Source organism: Chrysemys picta, chromosome 5 (assembly GCF_011386835.1).
Source record: "Chrysemys picta bellii isolate R12L10 chromosome 5, ASM1138683v2, whole genome shotgun sequence".
Lineage (NCBI taxonomy): Eukaryota > Metazoa > Chordata > Testudines > Emydidae > Chrysemys > Chrysemys picta.
The window spans coordinates 76,923,307-76,948,672 of record NC_088795.1 but is presented as its reverse complement, the minus strand read 5'-3'; the positions used below and the strand labels follow the sequence as shown (position 1 = coordinate 76,948,672).

The following is a 25,366-nucleotide window of genomic DNA, read 5'->3' as shown; positions in this document are numbered from 1 at the left end:
CTAAGAATAACAAAGGGAAGCAACTGCTGTTACTAATTAGACTTGTGGCATTTGAGGGGGGATCTTTCTTGGTCACATGGTCCTAAAGCCACTGACTTAAATGCACCAGTCTGCCCCACCCCATGTACAAAGTGCAATAGAACAATGGGTCTAAATTCACCACACTCTGGAGGTGGTACACACATTTTCTTTACCCGAGTGATAGCCTCAAGAACTGAGCATGTGAACTGGGAGTTATGTGCCTACCCTGCTAAGGCACTTTTGAAAATCCCATTAGGTAACTATCTGCACCTCACCTAAATACTTTTGAAATTCTGGCTCTTAGGAGCCTAAGTCACGCTGAAAGTTAGTGGGACTTGGGTACTTTTGAAATTGTATCTAAGATAAAATTTCATTTTCCTATAGTGCTCAGATGTAGAAGATTGCAAATATACATACACAGTTATACTCTGCTTCTTCACTACTACTAATAGTTCAGTAGTAATTGAAATGTGTACAGGCAAGGTTTACACTCCAAGCTAGGGGTGTGATTCCCCTGCTCTCATTGAGCCATCACAAGTATAAATAGCAGTGTAGCTGTGATGGTATGGGTGGTGGCTGTGGAGATATGGCTAAACCAGACTGAGCACATACCCTCTGCTGCCACCGCGGCTACACTGCTATTTATACTTGCACTAACTTGATGAGAGCCAGCATGAGTATACCTTTTGGCGGTAGATGGTGCAGCATGACTGGTAGCCGTAGGGCAGCATGAGTATATGTATGCGAGCAAGAGAAACACACCTAGCAGATAGCATAGATGTAGCCAAAGTGGGATCTCCCTCAGACATTACTTTTGAATAATAGTAATTTTAAAACCTACAACAATCCAACCTTCCTCAGGTACAAAACAAAACAATTGGCCAGAATCGCATCCATTTTCCATGGTGTTTTTTTTCTATTTAATAAATAGGAAAGTATATGAATTTGTGAACATTAGATATTAATGTAAGTATTATTCATACTTTCTAAAACATAAAAATATTTGAGAAAAAAGGACTTAGTTAAAGCAAAAAAGGGGGTTTTGACTGATGAATAATAGTTTCATTGGGAAGCTTAAAACTAAGGCCCGAGATCTTGTACTTACTTTGAAATAGTCACACTGAGTCCCTCTGGGTAGAGGACAAGTATAAAATTGTCTGCCCTTGTTTTCTCCCTCCTTTCTCACAACTCTGAGACTGCAGAGGCGGTTGTGTTTACTGCAGCGAGGACTGACCGCATTTAAGGTACAAATACCATCTGTCATGTTAACACGATGTTCACTGTAATGACAGGTTACAAAATAACTCCTGCATAATATTAAAGGGATTACACCACCAAAAAACCCCACACACACTCCTGCTTGTAAAGCAGGATTGTCAATAATGTACCTTTGCACAGAGTGACAGCTGGATAAAATTTTTCTAATCCACCCCTTTGGTTCTTTATATATAAAATGGATGGATTTCACTGACATTGAATGCTAAATTTAAACTTCTAAAAAAAAAAAATGTAGTAAATTCCAATCTACATCTAGAAGCTGTCTTACCTCAGGGCTTTTACATATATACCAGTTTTCCCACTATGGATCGGATTTTATCTAGTTTAAAACATCCTGAATTTCAGCAGCAAGAAAGATTACAGTTACCATCTTCTCTCAGTCTCTCATGCAATGGAAAACCATCACAAATAGCTTAGACAAGGATCTTTACCTACTTGTTCACTTTAGAGAAAATTTTCCACACTCTTTGATCAAATCTACTGTAATGATCCCAATCATATTCCAACAAGGAACTGTCTAGCTGACTGAGCGGAAACTTCTCTTATAAAGCTGGTAGGGAAGCTTTGTTCTCCCCTACTGTTATTAAGAATAGTTGGAGATTGTATCTGAATTCAACACAGAAGGGCATATTCCTTAGTTACCTACAGTTTAAATTAGGTGAGTTTTCTTTAAAAGTGTTTTAGAGAAAAAAGGAATCTGTTTTAACAGGTACAGGTTACATGTCATGTTTGCGGAGTGGAACGGCCTTCCACTAGTGAAAATGTAAGAGATCCATTCATCTCTACCTTAAAGAGCAAAAATCTGACCAGGAAATTTCAAGCATTTTATGCACAAAACAAGTTATCTGCGTAACCTTGTGTTCCCATTACTGTTACCATGTCTCCCTTCTCTCCCTTGACCACCTCAGTTGCTTCCAACCTGGTTGCATTTTGTCCTATCAGGGTCGTGTTTGTTCAGAGCTCAGCCCACCATGTTTATTTTTAAACGTGGGGAACGTCTACAAACATTCACTTTCCAACAGAGGTTCATGTTGGAACCTCTGGTTTGGAAGACTGGTGAAGATCACTGGTGAGCCTAATGGTCTCTTTGGATACAATCACAGTAGTACAGAAGAACCTCTGATCTAACCCCATTTAAAATATGACTGTTGGCCAATTACTTTGCAATATTAAGGTAATGGGAATATACATATTTAAGCAAAAGGCAGAATTTACCTTTGGTATTTGGTCTATAACTCATTGTCATTTGCTCAATTTTTTAACGAGCTCTCAAGAAAAATTTCTTCCCCGTCCCTTTAGGAGGTGATAAGCCCCGTGTACTAAGTGCACATGTACTTGCAAATAGGAGAAGTCTGAGGCTAACAAATTCATTAACTTATTTTCCCATTTTAAAAAAAATACTCAAAGATAACCAAGGAAGGAGGAAACACCATGTGGCAAACAAATAAGTTAAAAGGCGCTCTATCTACTTGACTTTTCATAATGAATTTTCTGCCTTCTGATGATGTGTTATAGATCTTTCAGCAAGGTAAAGTGAATGAAGTAAATTGCTAGTGCAGAAGATCATGGGACTGATCCTCAGCTGGGGTAAATCAGCATAGCTCCACTGACTCATCCATGCTGATTTACCACAGCTGAGTTCAGATAATTATCAGGCTGCAATGAAACTGACCAGATGCTAAAAGCTTGATTTTTTTTCCCCAGTGGGAATCTAGGTTGCTCTGCACCTCTGAAGTCTGGACATAAGTGCTGTCAAATGCATAAAGTAAACAAACTGGAAGAGAAATATTTTCCCCATTCACCCATTTCCATTTTAGTAATCGTAGATATTTCTCTTAACTAGAGTAGGTCACAAATTTTCAAACAAGTGTGATTTTCAAATTGACTGCATCCCTTGAAGCTGTTCTGAAAAGTATTTATTATATGCTGTCCAGGAAAAATTAAACTGAATATGTGTGACAGAACAGGCCAATGTTTAACTTGTGCAATTTGAAGCAGGGTTTATGACCTTGTAGAACCATATTTATTTTTTTGTCAAGTGAATGTAATATATAAAATATAATATAACATAATATATAATATAATAATTTTGTCCATTCCCAAGGCAGCGGCAGCAGCAATAGCAGCCAAAAAATAAAATGAAAAAAAGAGGTCTTCAGTAGTAGTGTTTTTTGTTTTTTTCACAGGAATAAGTCACCTCCAGCAGGGATCAAAGATGGAATAACTCCATGGGAAGAAGAACTATCACTCCAACCTTCTCAAATTTGGTAGTGAATTTTAACAAAGGAGCTCAAAAGGCCATTCCACTGGATGGATTTCTCTAACCAGTTAGAACTGAGAATCTGGCTTTTAAATGTGCAAAATATAATGAAATAACTGCTGTGGCCTGATAATCTTTGCTATAAAATTAGTTCTCGTTTTAAAACAAAACATTGCCTAAATGATCATTTTTTTAATCTAAGTAATATTGGAACCATTATACTTTTTAAATCATCCAGAATGAATGAATTCCTGCACCCCAAGGCAATTAAAGATATTTTCATTTTAGACAAAAGTCAGGTCTAAGTCCCAGTGGATGTTTGCACTGAATAATATAATTACAATCCAATTAACCACAGAGACCAGAGATTACCAGGGAAAATAGCACTGGTGGCTAGTTTTGTGACTGGTTCCAGTGTTTCTAGAGTAGCTCATTTTCAGTTGCTGTTCAGGATACATTACTGCCACTAGTCAAAGGAAAATGAAACAAACCAAACCAAAGGAGTTTGAAATTTATACAATTCATTGAGTGGAAGTGCCACTGGAAGTATGTATTTTATTGGATGAATGTGTTCTGATTGTGCCCAATAGAATGCTGATGCTAATCAGAATAGGGCTGCATTGAAGTTATGTTCCTTAAACTGATGGTCTAACAGCACTATGTAGTGTACCTAAACTGAAAATTAGAAAGAGAATATGATTTTTTTTTAAAGTCACAATGTTTGTAAGCTACATTCATTTTTACCTGTGTGGGTCCTTATATATAATATCCAAGTGCCAGAAACACTCTTGTGAGATACGGAGATTTCTTCCCAATTTTACTAGGAATAAATCTCCCTATTTTACTGGACTATATAGTGATTGCTTTTCTTTCTGGCCCACTTAGTATTTAATTATTTAATTGTTCTGGAATGGCTCTCACGAGAGAGAGACCTACATAATAATATCCCATAGTCTGGTCCCCAAAAACGTGAAGATATTTCATCCCATCTCTTTCAACTACTATCACTATCATTCCTGGAAATGTCAGTGGAACGGAAGCAATACTTAAGTAAATACTGTTCAAAGTTCTCTCATTACAGTGTGATCACATACTGGGCTCTTGGATGTGGGAAGCACTGGTTCATCCACCAAGGCACCCAATCACATTGTTCCTGCAATGCTCGCCCACTAATGCCTGTCTCTTTGGAGACAAGATTGCAGACAGTGAAACATGTTTGTGTCAGGCTTTGACATAAATGTATCAGAATCCGCCAACTCAGTGGTTCCCAGCCTTTAATGGTAATAGATTGGCACACTTTCATCATACCCTAATCCCCTTTTGCTGTCTCCTTTTTGTTTTTTTAATCTGTTCTTATTTTCTTCCTTTTCTGTGAATTTTTTCATTTTGGCTTTGTTCTCTCCCCCCAATCCCCCGACTCTCACTCAACTCTCTGACTTACTTCATTTCCACGGAACACATTGTTCCATCTCCAGGCCAATGTCTCCCCCCGGGCTTTCCTCCCTTCTGCCTCTGAGCCTTCTGAAGTTACAGCAAACAGTTTTGATGTTGCTCAATCACACCAGCACAAAAGAAATAAGTGAACTGGCTTAGGTTCCTAAAGTAAAACATCAAAGGCCAAAACCAAGTTTCCCCCCAAACACAGACTTACATTAATTTCCAGTTAGCAAATTTATTTTTATATTAGACTGATGCACTTTATATGAAAAGCTTGTTTAAGTTTTGGAAAATAACATACCTATTTGACAAACTCACGTTACTTTTGAAATCTGAGGATGAATGATCAATCTTCTGTTTCTTCCTCACTGGATTAGAAGAATCAGCCTGATGGTGGGAGGGTGATGCTGTATTTACTGCAGTGAGTGAGTTTGCTGAATGTAATTCATACTTTTCCCCACTTCTCTGGCAGGTGTTATTCTGGCAATAGTTGTAGTTTCCTGGAGAGTCACAGTGAGAATTTCCATCTGGCGTTTGGCTATCACCTCTGTCATTTTTTAAGGGAGTGAATTTACTGCTGAGATCTGTCAAAACTAGAGTTGTCATTCCAAATGTGGTTTTCCTATTGACCTTTATTTCTGTGTTTGGCTTTCCAAAGCAGTTACAAGGGTACTTGACTAAGCTGCTATTAGAGGCTGTAGAATCTTCATCATTCTCTACCTTTGAAACTTGGAGAAAAAATTCTTGGTTATCCATTTGTGTGAAAGTTTGTCTATAGTTCATATATAAACTGCATGTATTAACATCCGCTATACATTTATATAGACTACTTCACAGATTAGATATACACAGGATTCATTTTCCTCCATCATAGAAGTTCAGCCATTTTTGGAGTCAAACATGGCAGCTGTTTAACAGCAGGTAACAGTACTACACAAGTGTAGAATACTGTTCACAACTGAAACTTCGAGGGGAAAATTAATTATATAAAATTGAACAAAGAGGAAAAAAAAAAGGGGACCAAGAATCTCAATGTCTATAAAGACAGATGAATGATAAAGCCCTACATTGGAAAAGAAAACCCACTTTACATACTACTTTCTGCAACATGAAGAAAATTTGATTTAAACAGAAAATATGTAATTGAAATTTTGTAGATAAAGATGTTTCACTGAATTAACCAAATCTTCAAGTTCCAGACCTCAGTCTTTGATAACAGCTTAAGTGCTACATGATTGGAATGGGGAAGAGGTGGAGAAAAAGAAACAGAATAATCAGGATTTTGTTCTAAAGCCTTAGGCTACAATGCCTTTGTTGTACAAGACTGCTGTAAGTTTTAGAAAATCAGGTGGGTGTATACATTTAAAAAAAAAGTTAATTGGCAAATCTGAGTTTGTAGACAGGTTTCAGGTTTCTCACACTGGGATTCTGGAGGAAAAGAACCAGCAAGCTCAGCCTCTCCTGGCAACAGAAATCTATGCTAGCTGCAGAGATAAACACTTTTCTTCCTTCCTGGCCTGGGGAAAGACATCTGTGCCAGCTAAACATGACATAGGAGTCAACGCATCTCACTCCCCAGTACAAAAAGACACCCTGAAGAAATAGCCTCTGTTAAAAAAAATAAATAAAAAGTATAGTAGAAACAAACATCATTTGAGATTATCAAATCGACTAGGGAATTGTGTGTTAAAGTGCCCTAGTTGGTTTTGACAATCTATATGATCCTTTACACTTCTTGCACATATACATAGGAAGCATAAGCATAGTGTAGAGTAACAGATGCAAGTGTTTTTGAGGTAAAAAGGCACATGTGCCTGTGGTGTAAGCAGTCTTCCTTAAAAACACATTTGGTCTTATGATGCAGATTCTTAGAATACATGTAGCAACCAAAGGATTTTTGAGCTGGGTTCTTAACGTAGGCTGTTTTTCAGAGTTCCCTTTGTACACAGATCTCCTTCTCACCTGGAAGAATTGGGAAGGGCTCCTCGCCCCTGCCCCACTTAATGTCTCTATGCAGGCCTATGCAGTAGAGTTGGACCTGGGAAATGATGGAGCCCAGGGATATCTGCTCTCCACCTCACCATTCCCTGCCTGGTACACAGATTTCCAGACAAATCCAGGCAGGAGGTATTACAGTTCAGAGCTCTTTTCCCACACTTTCTTGGTCCCATCCACAGTTGCTACTGAGCAGTCTCAGGGAGATCTAGTCAAAAGCAGCATGGCCTAGTAGGAGGCACCCTGCCTGCAAGAGGGAGCTAGCAGAGCCAAGAGTCATCCCTACTCTGAACAGAGTGGAGTTAAGCATGCACAGCACTTTGTAAAATTAGGCTATTAGTGAGCAAATATTACAGGATTCAAAGGGTCAAATAAGTTACCTCTTGGTGTTCTTGTGCAAAATCTACACCCGTGCACACAAGGTAATAATCAGATATGCAGTTAGTCATGTAAAAATAACCTGCAAGGTTATATTCTGGATTGATTTCAGAGTAGCAGCCGTGTTAGTCTGTATCCGCAAAAAGAAGAACAGGAGTACTTGTGGCACCTTAGAGACTAACAAATTTATTAGAGTATAAGCTTTCGTGGACTACTCTGGCCGTAAAGTTTGGTTTTAAAATTAAAACCAAGACTGGAGTTTGCAACAACAAACAAACAAACAAAAACAGATTCTCAATACTATTTTCTACAACATGACAATACTGTAAACAGACTACAAAAGCAGCACACAAAAGCCATCATTACCTTCAGGCCTTGAAGTCAAACAAACATCACAGATCTTAGCAGAAGGTTTGTTTATTAGAGTGCAGATAGTACATGTCCACTCTTCTTCAGATTTCTGAGCTACATGTTCATTAGAACATGACCCCCTGCCATATGCCCAGCCAATTAGGCTATTTCTAGTTGGCAGTTTGCTGTGAAACAAAACAAAACAAAACGGAGTTAACCTTTTGTGAAGTTTCTTCCACAAATTGCCTTGAATCCAGCATGTATTGGGAGATGCGGGGCTGGAGAACAAGTGGTACCCAGGGCTACAGCTGCATATCATAGTTTGGATTAGTTAGACGATTCCTTTACCCAAAGGACAAATCCTCCTCAATGCTGAATAGACCAATAAAAAAAAAATAGTTCAAACTAAAATGGCATCTCAGAGGATCTCAAAGTGCTTTAACAGAGGTTATTATATGCTATGTTATATATCATCATGCTATAGCCTCTTGCACCAGCAGCAATAAGCAGTAGAGTATAGGGAGGCAGTATCCAGTAGTCCAATTGTTTTCCTTCTCCCCCACAGTATTCATCAACAATGAACCAAATGGGGAAATTAAAGCACAGAGAAGCTGACTTGAACAAGATCATATAGTGAATCAGTACTAGCATAGGGAATACAACCTTGATTTCACACTGAAATGGGAATCTAACACTTACAAATAATAAGCATAAGCATCTACTTACCTTTCATTGAAAAGGAAACAAAAATATTAAATATATAAATCAGTCTCGTACAATATCAGTTTTATGCATACGGCTGAAACAGGTTTGGTATTTAGGAACCTGTTCAGAATCAGAACATTAAACAATCAAATCCACCATTTTTTTTGTCATAGCTGTAAATCCAGATACCACATTCCTGACTCCTGATTAACCTGCCAAGTTGTACAGGGATCTTAATTTATCTCCAGAAATCTGACATGCAACTGTTTTCATGATACATTACTATACTCTTTTGTTGGCACACTTCAGCACTATAGTGGTGGATGTGAAACAGTAACATGATTTCAAGGGTTGGTATCCGTGATGGGATCCCCGGGGTGCAGCCTGGGACTGTGGGACCGCTCTATCCCCTTAACTGTCCAACCTGGGCTGTCTCTCACGATGCATTGCTAGTGGCAAGCAGCAAGGCCCTCTGAGCTCTGCTACCATATTAAGCATGCCTAGGATTGTATTATATAAATTTATCAATTTTGTGAGAGGTAAGAATTATTTACTTTTTTAAAGTTTCACACTCTCTTTTTAAAGTTATTAATTTTGGTTAAAAAAATTAATTAATTTATTTATGCTGGTTAAAAAAAATTCCATAAAAACTGACAAAAAAAACCTGGGTTTTTGGCTAAAAGTTTTTTGCAAAAGTGTCTTTCCAGAAAAAAAAATTATAGGTTGATCAGAAAACAAATATTTAATCTAAAAATAGATTTTTTTAAATTTGGAAATGTTGCTGAGATGCCACTTGGAAGTTTTCGTTAGCAACTTCATGCCCCTTTCCACTGTGTTAGCCCAGCTCCCTGGACAGACTACATTTTCCATGATGCACCACGGCCAGGAACTTCCCTAATGCAGCACCTCTCCTCTCCAAGAGGAGAGACCATATTGCATCATGGGACATGTAGTCAGACCAAGGAGCCTGGTTCATAGAGGAAAATGAAAGCATGAGGCACCCTAACTATGTATTGTATGGCGGGCCATGAATGCTCACTAAATTGGGGGCTGGGGTGTTGGAGGGGGTGAGGCCAGAAATAATGAGTTCAGGGCGTGGGAGGGGGCTCTGGGCTGGGGCAGGGAGTTGGGGTGTGGGGGCCTCTGGCTGGGGGTACGGGTTCTGGGATGGGGATGAGCGGTTGTGAGTGCAGGAGGGTGCTCCGGGCTAGGACCAAGGGGTTCGGAGGGAGGGAGGGAGGGGGGTCAGGGGTGCAGACTCCAGGTGGCGCTTACTTCAAGCAGCTCCCGGAAGCAGCGGCATGTCCCCCCTCCGGCACCAACACGGAGGCACAGCCAGGTGGCTCGGCGTGCTGCCCCATCCACAGGTGCTGCCCCTGCAGCACCCACTGGCCGTGGTTCCCAGCCAATGGGAGCTGTGGGACAGCACCTGGGGGGAGGCAGCATGTGGAGCCCCCTGGCTGCCCCTCCACATAGGAGCCAGAGGGCAGACATGCCGCTGCTTCCGGGAGCCATGCAGAGCAGGGCAAGACCCCGGCTGGAGCGCCAGATCAGGGCAAGCCCCCAGACCTCGCTCCCTGGCAGGAGCTTGAGGGCTGGATTAAAATGTCTGATGGGCTGGATGCGGCCCCCGGGCTGTTTGCCCATCCCTGCTCAAAGGGCTAGATCCAAAAAGGGGATTTAGACTCGACATTGCAATATTTAACATTTAGGCACCCTACTGCCTAGCGGAATCCACGGCCTTGAGGCTCCCTGTACAATCCATTGAGAGAGTCATGCACCTAGGAATGGCATCCACAAAACCAGCCAGATGAGTGGGGAGCTGCCTAACCTAGCCAATAGGAAATGCCAAGGAAAGGAGTGGGTATTAAGTCCCACCCCTCAAAGAGTTTTATGCACCTATGTCTGGGTTGGAGAGAGGTGCCTATCTCTTCATGGAATTTACAGCCATGAACCCTCTCCTGGAGTTAGGCACCTAATTGCTTTCTCGCAAAAAACAATGGTGCTGGTAGTGGTGGTGGCTTATTATTTTTGCACAGAACTGTGTATTTCTTGTGCAATTAGGTAAAGAGCAATGATTTTAGAATCCTGAGCAAAGTGTGTTATGTGTTACACTATTCATGTGTCCCTTGAAGAGGTAAACTGTGGGCCCAGAACACCCACACAGTTGGAGCTCTGGAAGAAGATGTGTTCAAGCTACAGGGGGAAGCCTGAAGGGTCAGCACCCTTCCAGGGGTGGGCAGCTGGCTGTATGATTGTGGCTCTCATAAGCGGGTGCTGGACATAAGGTGTGCATCCCAAGAGTGTGTCTAAGGACCCCAAGACAAGAGCAGTGCCTGGACTCTGTTCAGACTACTGAGGCTTAAAACACCCAGGGATTCAGCAGTTGGATCCCCTCACAGCAGTCTGTCGAGTGGCCAAGACAGATGCTTGACTGGATCTGTGACAGCTCTAGGTATGACGACTACTTAGTAATCTAAAATATTTTTATTCTTAGTTCACTGGAATTTTGTCATTTCATTATCTTAAAGATTGAAGACTTGCTTGGATTTGATAACATAAAGAACGTTTAATAGAATTCCTTTAAGTCTTTAGGATACTTTAATCAGACTGTCACCTGCAACAAATCACAATGCTCCCTTCTGGCCTTAAAAATCAGAGCATCTTGAAGCAGTAAATCAGCCTTTTCATAAAATCCTTGACACTTGAAATAAGTGCGTTTTCATTCTGGGAAAGGTATTGTCTAATAGAAAACACAAAGCAATGGAACATACTGTGCTCTGACACTTGAATAACAATAGTGCTGGGAGAAAAGGGAGATTATTTTGGTCTATGGCTACCTTTACCAGATAGCTTTTTCAAATGAGAAATTATATTGTTTCTTTTACTGTTTCCTTAAAAGCACAATATTGCACAGGTTCACTTTTACTGTTGTCTGTGAGTTCTAGCTTACCAGTCTGTTCTAGGAGGGGGTGAGAAAAAAGCAGATTTTTTTCTGTATCATTCTCGGTTTACTTGACACCACAGAACACCACTCTCACCCCAGCCTGCTGCTAGTGACTCCTCATTATAACTCTCTTCCCCCATATTTTCAGAAAGTTATCAGCATGTGAAATATTTATCCTATAGGCTGAAATTTTCTTTCTTTGATCTGTGATCAAAGTTTTAAAAAACCCCAAACACACCTTTAGCAAAATCCCTTCAGCTATTTGAGTTATAATTGCCTGAGAAGAAGATGATGGTCGAGGGGATTTAAATGTTCTCTAATCTTCATTAAAATAAAAATTTTAGCTAAGTCTTGAGTAAAATTTTCAAAAGTTTCTTAGGCACTAAGGAACTGAAGGCTTAATGAAAATGAGGCACTTGAAAACTGTATCCCTTGCTCCTCTGTGATATCAATGTATTTTCTCCCTTCCCAACTTTCCAAGCAGAAAGACTAAGGCTAGCACAATTGTCTAAGCCTGAAAATGTCTCAATGGCACACAAAGAGTAAAATCCTCCCAAAACTCGTGAGGAGAAAATCAAAAGTATGATTAAAATAATAAGTAGATTCCCATGATTTGACAAGGAGTGCAAAATTTTGTTCCATTATAATATGTTGCAAATTCAGTTTTCATTTAAAATATGAGTTTCTATAATTTTATTCATTATAACTATAAAGCCAAAACAAATTTACGTGGACATGCTGTTGCCCGATTCATTCACTTTTATACATCACAGCCAACCAATAGCAACATCAATGATGTGAATTCATTCCCTTTCTATCCTGTTCAACTCAACAGCATGTAAATCGCAAAGGCTAACTAGGAACATTTAGCTGGTAACAGTAAGAAGATGGATGAGGATTTTCAAAATTGAGGAGTAACTTTGGGTGCCCAACTCGATTCACTTTAAAAATGGCCCGAATTGCAGAGGGTAGATGCTCAGCATTTCCTAGAAATCCAGCCTCTGTAAAATGTCAAGTTTTGCAAGAAGAGTTTATGATCTAAAATCCTGATCCTCAAAGACTTACAGAAGTGCTTAGCTTTACACAAGTAACCCCAGTGGGATCAACAGGACTGATATGTATAAAGTTAAGCACCTGCTTATGTATTTGCAGGATCTGGATCTAATTTAAGAAAAGATGACACAAATGAGTAAAAGATGATTGATGGACAATTAGAGCGAGAGTAAGGAAAACTTATAAATTCACATAGTTATGTAAATCCACATTATGTAGGCTAACAATTGATGGTTCAAATAATTTAAAAAGGTTTGAATAGGGTATTTCGAATTGGAATTTAGCCAATAATTGAAACGGTGTGGAATTTAGTCAACAACTATGTTGACAAACAAACAAATAGGAATTGAATTCAGCTCACTCTCTTAGCTGAGCTAGTGCTGCAGTGCTCACAAGAAAAAAAAACAATAAAAGCTCCTTTTTGTCAGTAAAGGCAGAATACAGAGTTTTGAATACACACAGGGAGCAGTTCTATTCAGCACTTTTCAGAGTAGGGCCACACTTTAAAGGGTTATAAAGCAAATGCCATACCTAACATCAACAAGCTGAGGTTTATCCTTTTGACACTGAGGACAGAAGTATGTCATCCTGTTATTCTCTCCTAAACGACAAACCGTGATCTTTCCACTGCACTGACCACAGTTAGGGCGTTTGTACACCTTGTAATGTTTGTAGAGTGCTGATCCTGTTTTGCGGCACTGAAATAGAACATTTGTATAATGCAATTAGAAAGAGATTTGATCCAGTGCAAGACATCTGTATCTTCCAATATAAAGAGAGAGAGCACACACACAAACTGACAACTTTGCAGCTAAATAAAAACACAGATAATTAAGAATGGCCATATTCATCTATTGTCTTTGCATCTGATTCAAACATGAATACCACTTCATTCAAATATTCATAATTCAATTCTTCTTGGATTTCTGTTCTACATTTAGAATTATGTTCTCATTACCAGCCAGTTCCCACTCCTGACATGTTCTTTGGGGTGTATGGGGTGGTCAGGGAGGGGTAGTGCCTCTGATGGGGGGACTTATCGTACCCCTTCGGGGGTAGTCTGTCCACTTTGGTCCCCACCTGTCACTCAGTTCTCACCTGTGGCTCCAAGTAGCTGCAGCATGCACAGCAGCCACACCACAGGGAAACTGCTTCGACAGGCCGGCCAAACCAGGTGAGTGTAATTGATGGGATTCAAACCCTCAGTGAAGTAGGGATATGCCTACCCCGCATGCAACGTCAGCTCCGGCGGACTGGGTGAAAGAGATCACTAAGATCCAATGGCCAAGAAGGCGGTTTTGCAATGCTTTGTGGAAAGCGAAGGGCTTGACGAGGCACGAAAGACGTCAAGGCCATCCACTACAACCAAAGAAGTTACCAGTCATGACTATTTTTCGTACCATTGGTGTCTGGCTTCTAAGGTCAAGAGAGTGGGATTGCTCCTGTGCAACGGCTCTACCACTTAAAAAGCTTCACACACAGGTCCTGTGCAAATCATCAAACATTATCATCATACCACCCAAGTCCTGCGGTGATGGGGGAGGGGCAAAGCGACAGGTGGAGGTTACCACTGGGAGTCGTAGTCCCAATCCTGCATGCAGGCGGTCTGTGGATAGGTGGCTGTCCAGCTCTGTACTTGGGGCAGCAGAGTTGCCCGGCAGCATCCCAGGCATCTGAGCAACCCTCTTCAGGACAGCACTGCTCACCCTAGTAAGAGATGGGCCTAGAAAAGGTGGCCTAAAAATTGCCTGCCCTACAACAACAACTGGCCAGCAAGCCGCGGCTGGCAGTTCAACCCAATCTGCGGCTGAAACCAAAAGAAAAATTTGAGAAAACTTACCGTTGGTGTATGGAATATTCGTACCCTCATGGATCGAGAAGCTGTTACAAGACCTGAGAGAAGGACAGCTCTCATTGCTCGAGAACTAGTCCATTATAACATCAATATAGCAGCATTAAGTGAAACAAGATTGCCTGGGGAAGGTTTCTTGAGTGAACCAGGAGGTGGTTACACCTTCTTCTGGAAGGGTAAGACTGAGACAGAGGACAGAATACATGGAGTTAGTCTGGCAATAAAAACCTTATTGATGCATCAACTCCCAGACCTTCCAGTGGGTATCAATGAAAGATTGCTGAAGCTACACTTCCCACTAAATGCCAAACGTCTGTCACCATCATCAGTGCATATGCATCCACTTTAACATGCTCTGACAACTCAAAGGAACAATTCTATGAAGATCTCGACAGACTGATCAAGGCCACACCTGTAACAGACAAACTACTCCTACTTGGAGATTTCAATGCCCCAGTTGGGGCTGACAGTGAGAACTGGAAAGGAGTTCACCACCTCGTGTAGGCGAAATGAACAGCAATGGACTACTCCTTTTGAGTCTTTGTTCTGAAAATGACCTGACCATTACTAACACTCTGTTCTGACAAGCGGACAAATACAAAACGATGTGGATGCACCCTAGGTACAAACAGTGGCATCTGATAGATTATGCCATTGTTAGAAGGCGAGACATCCGAGACGTACTGATTACTAGAGTAATGTGAGGTGCAGAGTGCTGGACAGATCACAGATTAGTCAGGACGTCTCTTCAACTCTACATCGTTCCTTCTCGGCAGAAACGCTCTAAGCATGTGCGACCTGCTTTTAATATAGCCAAACTGAAGGCTGCTCAATGTTTCAACAAATTCCAGAAGAGTCTTGATGACAAACTGACATCCCACGGACAACTGATCGGTACTGTAACCAAAAAGTGGGACCAGTTCAAGCAGATAGTGACTGACACAGCAATAACATCTCTTGGACCAAAGAAAATAATACATCAGGATTGGTTTGATGAGAACCAAGAAGAAATATGCTCAGCACTGGAAGTAAAGAGAAAAGCTTTTATCGAATGGCAGAATGATCCCTCCTCAGTCTCTAAGCGGGACCATTTCAAGTACCTTCAGAACAAAACACAGAAAGACCTCTGTCAGATACAAGACAACTGGTGGGAGAGCAAAGCCAAAGAAATTGAGCACTATGCTGAGACCCACAACTTAAAGATGTTCTTCAGTGCTATTAAGACTGTTTATGGACCTTCTAAACCAAGGACCACCCCATTGCTCTCATTAGACAACACAATGCTGATTAAAGATAAAGAAGGCATCAATGAAAGATGGCGAGAACACTTTAGCAACCTTCTCAATAGACCATCAACCGTGAATAATATTGTCCTCAATGAAATTCCACAACAACCTGCTCTGACAGATCTTGACTTTCCACCTACTATAGATGAGATTAAGAAAGCTATTAGCCAGATGAGTTCAGGGAAAGCTCCTGGAAAAGATGGGATACGAGCAGAGATATACAAAGCAGCAGGTCCAGCAGCACTAGCAGCGTTCCACAGCGTGATCACCAACATCTGGGAGGATGAAAACATACCACAAGACCTCCACGATGCTACTATTGTCTCTCTTTTCAAGAACAAAGGCAGCAAAGCAGAATGTGGAAACTATAGAGGCATATGCCTCCTCTCCGTTGGAGGGAAGATCATCGCCCGCATCATCTTGAATTGCCTAATAGCCAGTATTTCTGAGGCAAATCTACCTGAAAGTCAATGTGGTTTTCGACCTGGCCGGAGAACAGTCGACATGGTGTTTGCTGTCAGACAAATACAAGAGAAGTGCATTGAACAGAACATGCACCTGTATGCTGTCTTCATAGATCTGACAAAGGCGTTTGATACTGTCAACAGGGAAGCCCTTTGGACCATTCTAACACGACTTGGCTGGCCAAGAAAATTTGCCCAGATTATACGCCTTTTTCACGACAGCATGACAGGCGAAGTATTGTCTGATGGAGCCACATCAGCCCCCTTTAACATCACCAACGGCATGAAACAAGGAGGCGTTCTCGCTCCTGTCCTATTTAACCTGTTCTTTGCATGTGTCCTTAACCATGCAACGAAAGATATGGACCGAGGTCTATATTTGAAATACCGGCACGATGGTTCACTTTTTGACCTCCGTCGCCTGAATGCAAAGACTAAGACAGTGCAGAAACTCCTTCTTGAGGCACTCTTTGCTGACGACTGTGCCCTCATGGCTCACACTGAAAATGATCTTCAGCACATTGTCAACAAGTTTGCTGAGGCCTCGCAACTTTTCGGACTAACTATCAGCCTTGGAAAGACAGAAGTTCTCCATCAACCTGCACCTGGATCAAATGCTTCTGTCCCGAGTATCTCCATCAACGGCACTCAGCTGAAAGTAGTGGAGAACTTTAAATACCTGGGTAGTGTCATATCCAGTGATGGATCACTGGATAATGAGATCAACGCACGAATATCCAAAGCAAGCCAGGCACTTGGCTGTCTGCGTGTCAAAGTTTTAAATCACCACAACATCCGGATGTCAACAAAACTGCTTGTGTACAGAGCTGTTGTTCTTTCATCTCTTTTGTATGGGTGCGAAACATGGACACTATATAGGTGTCACATCAAGCAGCTTGAAGCATTTCACATGCGCTGCCTCTGCAACATCATGAAGATCCACTGGCAAGACAAAGTGCCCAATCTCGAGGTCCTTGAGAAAGCCCAGATGACAAGCATCGAAATGATGATCATGAAGTCACAGCTACGTTGGACCGGTCATGTCAGCTGCATGGATGCCAACAGAATCCCCCGTCAGCTTCTGTATGGTGAGCTCTCCCAGGGCATCCGGCATATAGGTTGTCCACGGAAACATTACAAGGACACCATCAAAGCCAATCTGCAGTACAGCAGTATTAAACCTAGGGACCTTGAGGATGCTGCCAGCGACGGAACACAGTGGCTTGCAACAGTCAGAAATACCTGCATCGCCTAGGGGGAAGACCGCTGCCGGCGTCTACAAGAGGCACGCGAACGACGTCACAGAGCATCAGCAGCGCACAATCCATTGACCGCGAACTTCCCATGCACCATCTGCAGCAAAATGTCCACCTCTAGAATTGGCTTGTACAGTCATCAGAGGGCACACCATGACACCAACAATTGATGACCTGCACAGATTTTGTCATCATCGGATCGATGGACTACCAAGAAGACCAGCCCGTTCTTTCTGTAATTTGTAGCATTTGTTTAAATACTTGCGCTACTTTCTATTTTAGTAATGTTTTTAAGAATACCCAACAATGTGTGTACACACAAATCAGGACCCAAAATATCTGCATCATAGATTCATAGATTCTAGGACTGGAAGGACCTCGAGAGGTCATCAAGTCCAGTCCCCTGCCCTCATGGTAGGACCAAATACTGTCTAGACCATTCCTGATAGACATTTATCTAACCTACAATTAAATATCTCCAGAGATGGCGATTACACAAGCTCCCTAGGCAGTTTATTCCAGCGTTTAACCACCCTGACAGTTAGTTTTTCCTAATGTCCAACCTAAACCTCCCTGGCTGCAGTTTAAGCCCATTGCTTCTTGTTCTATCCTTAGAGGCTAAGATAAACACGTTTTCTCCCTCCTCCTTATGACACCCTTTGAGATACCTGAAAACTGCTATCATGTCCCCTCTCAGTCTTCTCTTTTCCAAACTAAACAAACCCAGTTCTTTCAGCCTTCCTTCATAGGTCATGTTCTCTAGACCTTTAATCATTCTTGTTGCTCTTCTCTAGACCCTCTCCAATTTCTACACATCTTTCTTGAAATGCGGTGCCCAGAACTGGACACAATACTCCAGCTGACGCCTAACCAGCGCAGAGTAGAGCGGAAGAATGACTTCTCGTGTCTTGCTCACAACACACCTGTTAATACATCCCAGAATCATGTTTGCTTTTTTTGCAACAGCATCACACTGTTGACTCATATTTAGCTTGTGGTCCACTATAACCCCTAGATCCCTTTCTGCCACACTCCTACCTAGACAGTTTCCTCCCATTCTGTATTTGTGAAACTGGTTGTTCCTTCCTAAGTGGAGCACTTTGCATTTGTCTTTATTAAACTTCATCCTGTTTACCTCAGACCATTTCTCCAATTTGTCCAGATCATTTTGAATTTTGACCCTATCCTCCAAAACAGTCGCAATCCCTCCCAGTTTGGTATCATGGGCAAACTTAATAAGCGTACTTTCTATGCCAATATTATGTAAAGTTTAACTGGAATCTGTATACACCACAGTATTTAACATTTTAGAAACAATGATAAGATGTTACTACTCTTACTAATAACACTGCAAAATGGGTTAGCTAAGGAGCTATCTTAGAGAGGATTTAGGGGCTTACTTCATTCTTTAAAAGCATTTTGAGGTCCTTCAACGCAAATGCTGTATAAAGGCAGAATATTACATCTATTTTAAAGATTGAGAAACCAAGCCACTGAAAGGGTGAGCTACTTAGCCAATGTTATGCTAAAAATCACTGGCACAGCCAGGAACAGAATCCACATCTCCTAGCTCCCAGTTCTGTGTCTTAACCACAAGACTCTCTCTCCCTCCCCCTCGTGCTGACTTCAATGGTTTCAGGGTTTTAAAGCCCCACTCATCCCTGGTGAATGAGAAGATTGTCTTGGTGAATTTCTACAAAATTTAAGTTCAAAAATCTAAAAAGCTAGGTCAAAATCTACTCTTTGTATTTAAATAACTCCACACATCTTATATCAAACTTTATGAACAAAGCAGTGAGGATCCAATTACCCTCAAATATCTCACATTATTTGCTTGCTTTTTCTCAAACAGTTAGTAGTGCCTGAACTAAAAAGTCGTTCCCACTTCAAGCATGTTGACTTATTGCATCGTTTTATTGTTTCCACTAGATGGCTACATACAGCTTACACATTTTGGTGCAAAATTTCAGTGGATTTTCTCTCTTAGAAGTTATTGCCCTCACCTTATAAAAGAGAAGAGTAAAATCACGGGTCATTTTCACCAAGTGATGTGTCTGTCCATCTGTCAATTGACAAGCCTGTGAAAAAGGCAAAAATGCTTTAAAAAAATAGGTTTCTACAATTATAATACACTAGAGCAATTACAGTAAAGAGATTTATAATTAAAGTGTCTCTATGGATACCTCCAACAAACATGGTATTACATAGCTACTTGATCTCATATATTCTCATACTTTTTGCCTCCTCTGCTGTATATTTAGACACACAAATATGCTTACTTACTATTCCACAGTGTCTAACTTTGTGCTGCTTCCCCCAAAACAGCTACAAATTTTCAGTGTTTTACTTCAATGTTGACCTAATGATCCCCAGTAGGACAGTTGAATGGGTTTTAGTTTCATGTAGTAATCTGCACTAGCTGCCTCTTGGTTTCTTGATGGAGTTTATAGGTTAACACCAATACCTCCATGATTTAGAATCTTGTATTAGAGAATTTAATTCTCTTGTGTGTGACATCTCCACCACCTGCTTCAATACGGAAATAAAACCCCTTCCGACCGCATACCTCTAGTTATCACTAGGGCTCCGGGTCTTTGACGGAGGTCATGGAAGTCACAGATTCAATGACTTTTCATGACCTCCATGACTTCTGCAGCAGCCAGTGTGGCTGACCCCAGGGCCGCCCACGCAGCTGGCTCCAGGGCCAGCTGCTCTGGTGACCCCCGGAACAGCCACACCGGCTGCTGCTGGAACCGCCCCGCAACCAGCCGCACTGACCACTGCTCGGGTGGTCAGCAGTCCCCGGAGCGGCTGGAGCAGCCACTGGCCCCGGCCCCCCCTAGCAGCAGGTGCCCTGCAGCAGCAGCCCCACTCCCCCAGGACACTGAGCCCCACAACAGCAGCCCTCCAATGCACACCCCTCCCTCCCCCCTGCAGAAGCGGCCCTCCAATGCACACACACCCCTGCAGCAGCAGCCCCCAAGATTTAGTCAGGGGTATTTATACTAAAGTCATGCATACGTCACAACCATGAATTTTGGTTTATTGCCCATGACCTGTCCATGACTTTTACTAAAAATACCCATGACTAAATCATAACCGTAGTTATCACCTACCACCCCACACTGGAACCCATATGGGGTATCAGCAAACAATTACAAGCCATCATTGATGGGGACCCCATTTTCAGAGAAATATTTTCTGAACTCCCACTTCTGGCCTTCAAACAACCCCCTAACCTCATAATTAGAAGCAAGCTCCCTACAGACCAGGACACACCAACCAAAATGGCACCAGAACAAATGCAAAACCTGTAGATCTATCTCCATTGCTATGATGATTAACATCCCCACAACACACACTTCAAGATCCATGGGTCCTACCTGTGCCTATCACTACATGTGGGTATCTCATCCAATACACTAAATGCCCCAATAACAATTATGTGGTGAGACAATCACTATGCTCTCAAATGAACTCACACAGAAAAATGATAAAAGACAAACACAAACACAATGTATCACCTGTGGGTGAACACTTTTCATAAGGCAATTACTCTATGTATGTCCTCTCAGTCCTCATCCTCAAAGGAAACCCACACAACAACTTCAAAAGACGAGCCTGGGACCTTAAATTCATAACTTGCTAGATACTAAAAATCATGGAATGAATAGAGACACTGGATTTATGGCTTATTACAACAATCTCCCCCCACCCACCCCTTCTCGTCTATGACTAGGAGAAATATTATCAGGCCACTTCACTTTGAATGGTGCATTGAATTGTGTGTTAACTACTTATGCTAAACAATCTGTTCACCTTGTATTCCACTGTGACACTGAGTACATTTCCCAGACCTGAAGAAGAGCTCTGTGTAAGCTTGAAAACTTCTCTCTCACCAACAGAAGTTGGTTCAATAAAAGATATTATCTCACCCACTTTGTCTCTCTAATATCCCGGGACCAACACAGCTACAAGAACAGTGCATACCTCTAGTTAAAGGCTCCTCAGTTTAATCAGGAGAGTGTCTAGAGCCACACATTTTCTGTTATGGGTCGCTGAACTTTGAAATGAACTTCTCCCCCAGAGCCCAGATTTATTAACTATCAGGACACACCCCACAGCACTTCTGTTTCCCCTGTAATTTAGGATAGGTCTACAGAGAGATAAAAAAAAAATAACCCATGGCAGGCCTGGGTCAGCTGACTGAGGCTAACGGGGCTCCGGCTCCAGGGCAGAAAAAAATCACTATGTAGACTTTCTGGCTTGGCCTGGATCCTGTGGGGGTGGAGGGTCTCAGAGCTCAGGCTCCAGCCCAAGCCTGAACATCTACACAGCAATTTTTAGCCCTGCAGCCCAAGCCCTGCAAGCCTGAGTCAGCTGACCCAGGCCAGCCACAGACGTGCCACGGGTCTTTTAACCCTGTAAAGTCATACCCATAGGGAGCAAGTGAAGAGAGGGTCAAAGGGTTTCCATTTCTGAGCGTGACTCTCATTAGCTGGTGAACATAGTTATCATGTGGAAGCTGCATGGGCACTAAGGTTCAAACCAGGAGCAAAACTAACAATGGAGTGAACAAAAATACCTGAGGAATGGACAGGAATACCTGAACTCTAGAGCTGTGGAAGCATATGAAAAGATTCCCGCCACCAATTCAGTTGAATCACTGTTAAAACCAATGAGAGATAGAGTGTAGACAAGACTCTGGCAACTAAACAGTTTTTAAACCAGCACTTTACTTAAATTTGCTGTAACTGAAACAGTGGTAAAATTGATTCCAACTGCTGGAGACTTATCCAAGCTATGGTTCCCACTGGTTTTAACCTTGGTTGAGATGAGCCAGTGACAGAACCGGTGGGAATTTTGGGGCAACATTTGCCAGTGTAGACAAGGCCTAAAGCCCATTCCTACAGGAATACTTAAGTTTTTAACCTCAAAGCCCTCAATCCTGCAAAGAGAATGAGAGGTCCCCTCACTAGCTTCAGGAGTTCATTTTGTAGGATTAGGGCCTAAATTTCTAACTCACCTAGATTAGCTTTCGTACAGTCTAAGGCTAGATATGTTTTCATTCCATTGACTTATCACGATTTTCTCTCACTCACTCTGATCAACCTTGTTTTAGTTAAGAATCCAGGTGATCTTAAATTGTTTTGAGGATATTTATTCATACCTGTCATGAAAGACAAGGCGTAGACACTCTGAGGAAGGTCTGGAGCCTCAAATCAGATAGAGAAGAGGTCGGCAACGTTTGGCACGCGGCTCGCCAGGGTAAGCACCCTGGCGGGCTGGGCCAGTTTATTTACCTGCTGACGCGAAAGGTTCGGCCGATCGCGGCCCCCACTGGCTGCGGTTCGCCGTCCCGGGCCAATGGGGGCGGTGGGAAGCCGTGGCCAGCACATCCCTCACCCACGCCGCTTCCCACCACCCCCATTGGCCCGGGACAGCGAACCGCAGCCAGTGAGGGCCACAATCGGCCGAACCTGCCACGTCAGCAGGTAAATAAACTGGCCCGGCCTGCCAGGGAGCTTACCCTGGCGAGCCGCGTGCCAGAGATTGCCGACCCCTAAGATAGAGTCTCACGAGGTTTGGTGAATGCACTGCATGGGAAAAGCTTGAGAGCAGAGTCTGAAGGACTAAAGTAACTGAATATGATGAAGAAAATATGTTGTAATTTAAACTATCTAGAGCCCACAGAGATTTTTGTGTAGGAATTTTAGCAAGCAAAATCAGAACATTCTGTTATATGCTTATTCATTATTTTATAATGGCTGGCATGGCAATTTCATGGTAGCACAACATGATTCAAGACAGCAGGTCAAAGTCTGAAAATTAAATTAATTTCTGGTCAAGAAGGGATGTGAATTGAAGAGATAGCATGCCTGTCCTTATGGGGAACGAAATGCTGCAGCAAGTCTCCCATCCAACCCATGAGCAGTATTGACAGGCTCCAGAGAGTGCCACACTAACCCTCCGAGGGCAGGATGGTCAAGCATGACAGTAGAGTCTGGGAGATCACCAGAATCCAGGATGGCATCAATTAGGGAAAGTGGAGGGAGCAGAAGATTATTCAGACCTTACAAGCTCCTCCCTACAAAAATCTAAACTAGACCAAAATATCTTGTAGATATATGTTTATGTTCTTAATAGCTGCTTGCAATAAATACAGAAGGGAATCCCTGTGAATTTCACTTACTTTAACAGCTGGATGAAGACCACTGTCAAAGAGTGCTTCATTTTTTATGATATTTCCCACTCCAGGTAACACTGCCTGATCCAACAACACATCACATAACATGCGACCTTTCTGCTGCTTAATCTCACTTTCTGCTCTTAAGAAACTAAATTTTGGAGAGCATACATCTAAGTCTTCCATCATTCTTACTTTCTGCTTACTTTCAGCAGCATTCCTGCAAGACAAGAAAGATTATTTTGTATTTTATCTTGCATTGTAACTAGACACTACTTACACAATGTGTATTATTTATGAGTGCCATAGCACATTACACACAGATCAAAAAGCCACACAGATACTCATGACATGCATAGAAAAACACAGAAGTCTTACCCTTTTTTAAAAATATGGTGGTTTAATGACACATACATAGAATACACTAGTGCCAGGCCATGTTCATAGGCAAGCATCCCATCCTTGTTCAGGTCAGCTCTAAGAATAAATTATTAGTCCGTGCCTAGCATTTACAGTGTTAAATGCATTTCCTAAGCAGAGACTCTCAATTGTAACTAACCATAGGGGAGGATGGTCCAGTGGGTAGGGCACTAGCCTGGGACTTGATTTCAATCCCTTTCTACACCACAAACTTCCTGTGTGGCAAAACCCTTTAAGCAAGATTCATAAAGATGTTAGGTGCCTAACCCCCAGACTTAGACACCTAAATCCCATTTTTAGGCACCACTAGAATTCACAAAACTCTTTCTCAGTTGCAACCTAACCCTGGGGAAGCCTGAACTCGCTCGGCACCTAAGCTTTTGCAGTAAAAAGTTCCCTAAGTACCTAAGCTTTTGCCTCTGAGCATATATACTGCTGTCTCCAAGCATCCAGGCACCTATCCCCTGCCTGACCCCCAAATGATTAACAAATTAGGGGAAGACAGGTTGTTCATCTACCTAACAGACACGGGCCCCTGATCCAATAGGCATGTTCAGAGGCCACCTAACTCTTCACAAAACATGGAGGGAGGAGAGAAGGGGAAGAGAAATGGTGCTCTCTCATAACTTTTGGCCCAGTGATTAGAGTGCTCACCTAACTGACTCAACACTGGGATGTGGGAGACACCAGTTCAAGTCCCACTCTGGCAGAAGAGGATTTGAACAGGGATCTGTCACCTTTCAGGGACATTGCACGATGGGATATTCGGAAACAGGGCTCCCTCAGTCTTTCCCAGTGAAGCTGTTCTGCGGTGGATAAATCATAAAAGAAAAAGTCACTGGAGCAAGAGGACTAGACCCCGGCTCTCTCACCTCCTAGGCGAGTGTCCTAAGCAACAGAGTCACTCTCACTCGCTCTCTAGCCCAAATAATATTTATTTATCCATAAGTGAAACAGCACCTCCAGGCAAGATTGAGGGAGACACCTTAACCTCTGATTATGAGGGAGCTGCTCCTCCTCCCCCACAATAAGGTGCTGGGCTCCTGAGCATTTACAGTGCAATGTGGTGTTGATATCTTAATCCAATAGCTTTCACTTCTGGACACTGAATTTTTTTATTTATTGTTTTATTTATTAATTCTATTCAGTATCAGCTGCCCTCTTTGTAAGTTAAACTGTAAATAGGTATTTTTATTTTATTTTTTTACAGTTTGGCTAGAATGAAAAACAAAAATCCTGTCTCAGAACATCAGGAATATTTGCATTTGGAATGACACACACACTTTTTAAATGATGCCATACAGATATGTTTATGCATAAGAATGGTGGGCATTCAAATCTGATTTAGGTCATGAATGAAATGAATCTAATGGTTCCTCTATATCCCCAAAATGTTTTTGAGGACCTGCTAATGAAATAAATTGCACTTCTGCAAACTGTGTTTTGTGCTGGAGCTGCATGTTTCCATGAAAGATT

At 42.0% G+C, this 25,366-nt stretch overlaps 1 protein-coding gene across 4 annotated transcripts in view; it reads right to left on the bottom strand.

The window, feature by feature from the left end:
• NEIL3 (nei like DNA glycosylase 3) overlaps positions 1–25,366 on the bottom strand; it is a 38,999-nt gene that overhangs the window by 1,787 nt on the left and 11,846 nt on the right. For 3 of the 4 annotated variants that reach the window (XM_065596690.1, XM_042842084.2, XM_008163116.4), the window contains exons 4-9: positions 23,477–23,690; positions 19,287–19,361; positions 12,957–13,123; positions 7,736–7,905; positions 5,298–5,724; positions 1,127–1,301 (exon numbers count right to left, since the gene is read on the bottom strand). In XM_065596690.1, the coding sequence (XP_065452762.1) occupies positions 1,127–1,301; positions 5,298–5,724; positions 7,736–7,905; positions 12,957–13,123; positions 19,287–19,361; positions 23,477–23,690 (1,228 nt within the window). The remainder of the gene's footprint in view (positions 1–1,126; positions 1,302–5,297; positions 5,725–7,735; positions 7,906–12,956; positions 13,124–19,286; positions 19,362–23,476; positions 23,691–25,366) is intronic. The other variant, XM_042842085.2, reaches the window with a different exon arrangement.